A 1318-nucleotide genomic window follows, 5' to 3' on the forward strand; every position below is an offset into this window, starting at 1 on the left:
CAAAGCACATAACATGGCGTAGCGATATACGACGGTCGTAGTCCCCGACCCCCGACCTGACAGATCAGGATACGCCAAAGCTTGTGCGTTACTTACGTCTTACGTCCACGACTACGACTGTCATATGTGCTTTGGCCCTACGACAAAATAATGGTAAGACAAAATACTAGAGCACTATGCACAGCTACATTCACTGTATCAATTTATTCGTGAATTTTATCGCTGATTGATTTCCAGATATTTAAACTTAAATAACCAAATAATGACATTCATGTCTACCAATAATATTATTAATACTATTAATTCCTATTTATATATTATAGCCTTCCATTTCTGGGAAATCCATGATAGCAACGATCGGTGTAAGTGCCCCAAAAAATGGATATCTCACTTTTGTTAAAATCACAAATTTAAGAGATCAACAGACAAAAGTTGTACCAAAGAAACTTAGTCAAACAAAAGTAGTAATGTTCGTAATAGGAAAGCGCGGGGAAGGAATGCATGTACGCGTGGAAGGTTATGCAAAAAGCATTTTAACAACACCTGCTCCAAGCACGACTACTACTGAACCTAATGATGAAGACAACAGCAAATCTAGTAGCGAAGAAAGTAAAAGCACATCTGAAAGTAGCAAAGAAAGTAAAAGCACATCTGAAAATAGCGAAGAAAGTAAAAGTACATCTAAAAGTAGCGAAGAAAACAATGGCGAGGGAAACAACGCATTAAACAACGGAAATGGAAATAATTCAGCAGAAGGTGGCGATGGAGGAAATAGCGCACCCAATGGTGGGGATAGAAACAACAATTCAGCCGAAGGTGGCGATGGAGGAAATAGCGCACCCGATGCTGGGGATGGAAACAACAACTCAGCCGAAGGTAGCGATGGAGGAAACAGCGCACCCAATGCTGGGGATGAAAACAACAATTCAGCCAAAGGTGACGATGGAGGAAATAGCGCACCCAATGCTGGGGATGGAAACAACAATTCAGCCGAAGGTGGCGATGGAGGAAATAGCGCACCCAATGCTGGGGATGGAAACAACAATTCAGCCGAAGGTGATGATGGAGGAAATAGCGCACCCAATGCTGGGGATGGAAACAACAATTCAGCCGAAGGTAGCGATGGAGGAAATAGCGCACCCAATGCTGGGGATGGAAACAACAATTCAGCCGAAGGTGACGATGGAGGAAATAGCGCACCCAATGCTGGGGATGGAAACAACAATTCAGCCGAAGGTGGCAATGGAGGAAATAGCGCACCCAATGCTGGGGATGGAAACAACAATTCAGCCGAAGGTGGCGGTGGAGGAAACAGCGC

The 1318-nt window shown here is 43.9% G+C and overlaps 1 protein-coding gene across 1 annotated transcript in view; it reads left to right on the plus strand.

Moving 5' to 3' along the window:
• Positions 1 to 1318, plus strand: part of LOC112459067 (uncharacterized transmembrane protein DDB_G0289901-like) — a gene marked incomplete at its 3' end in the record, with an annotated part of 3466 nt that overhangs the window by 698 nt on the left and 1450 nt on the right. The window contains exon 2 of the mRNA XM_025022966.1: positions 324 to 1313. Within this exon, the coding sequence (XP_024878734.1) occupies positions 324 to 1313 (990 nt within the window). The remainder of the gene's footprint in view (positions 1 to 323; positions 1314 to 1318) is intronic.

Source organism: Temnothorax curvispinosus, unplaced genomic scaffold, assembly GCF_003070985.1.
Source record: "Temnothorax curvispinosus isolate PA1 unplaced genomic scaffold, ASM307098v1 QBEX01009494.1, whole genome shotgun sequence".
In the NCBI taxonomy this organism is placed as follows: domain Eukaryota; kingdom Metazoa; phylum Arthropoda; class Insecta; order Hymenoptera; family Formicidae; genus Temnothorax; species Temnothorax curvispinosus.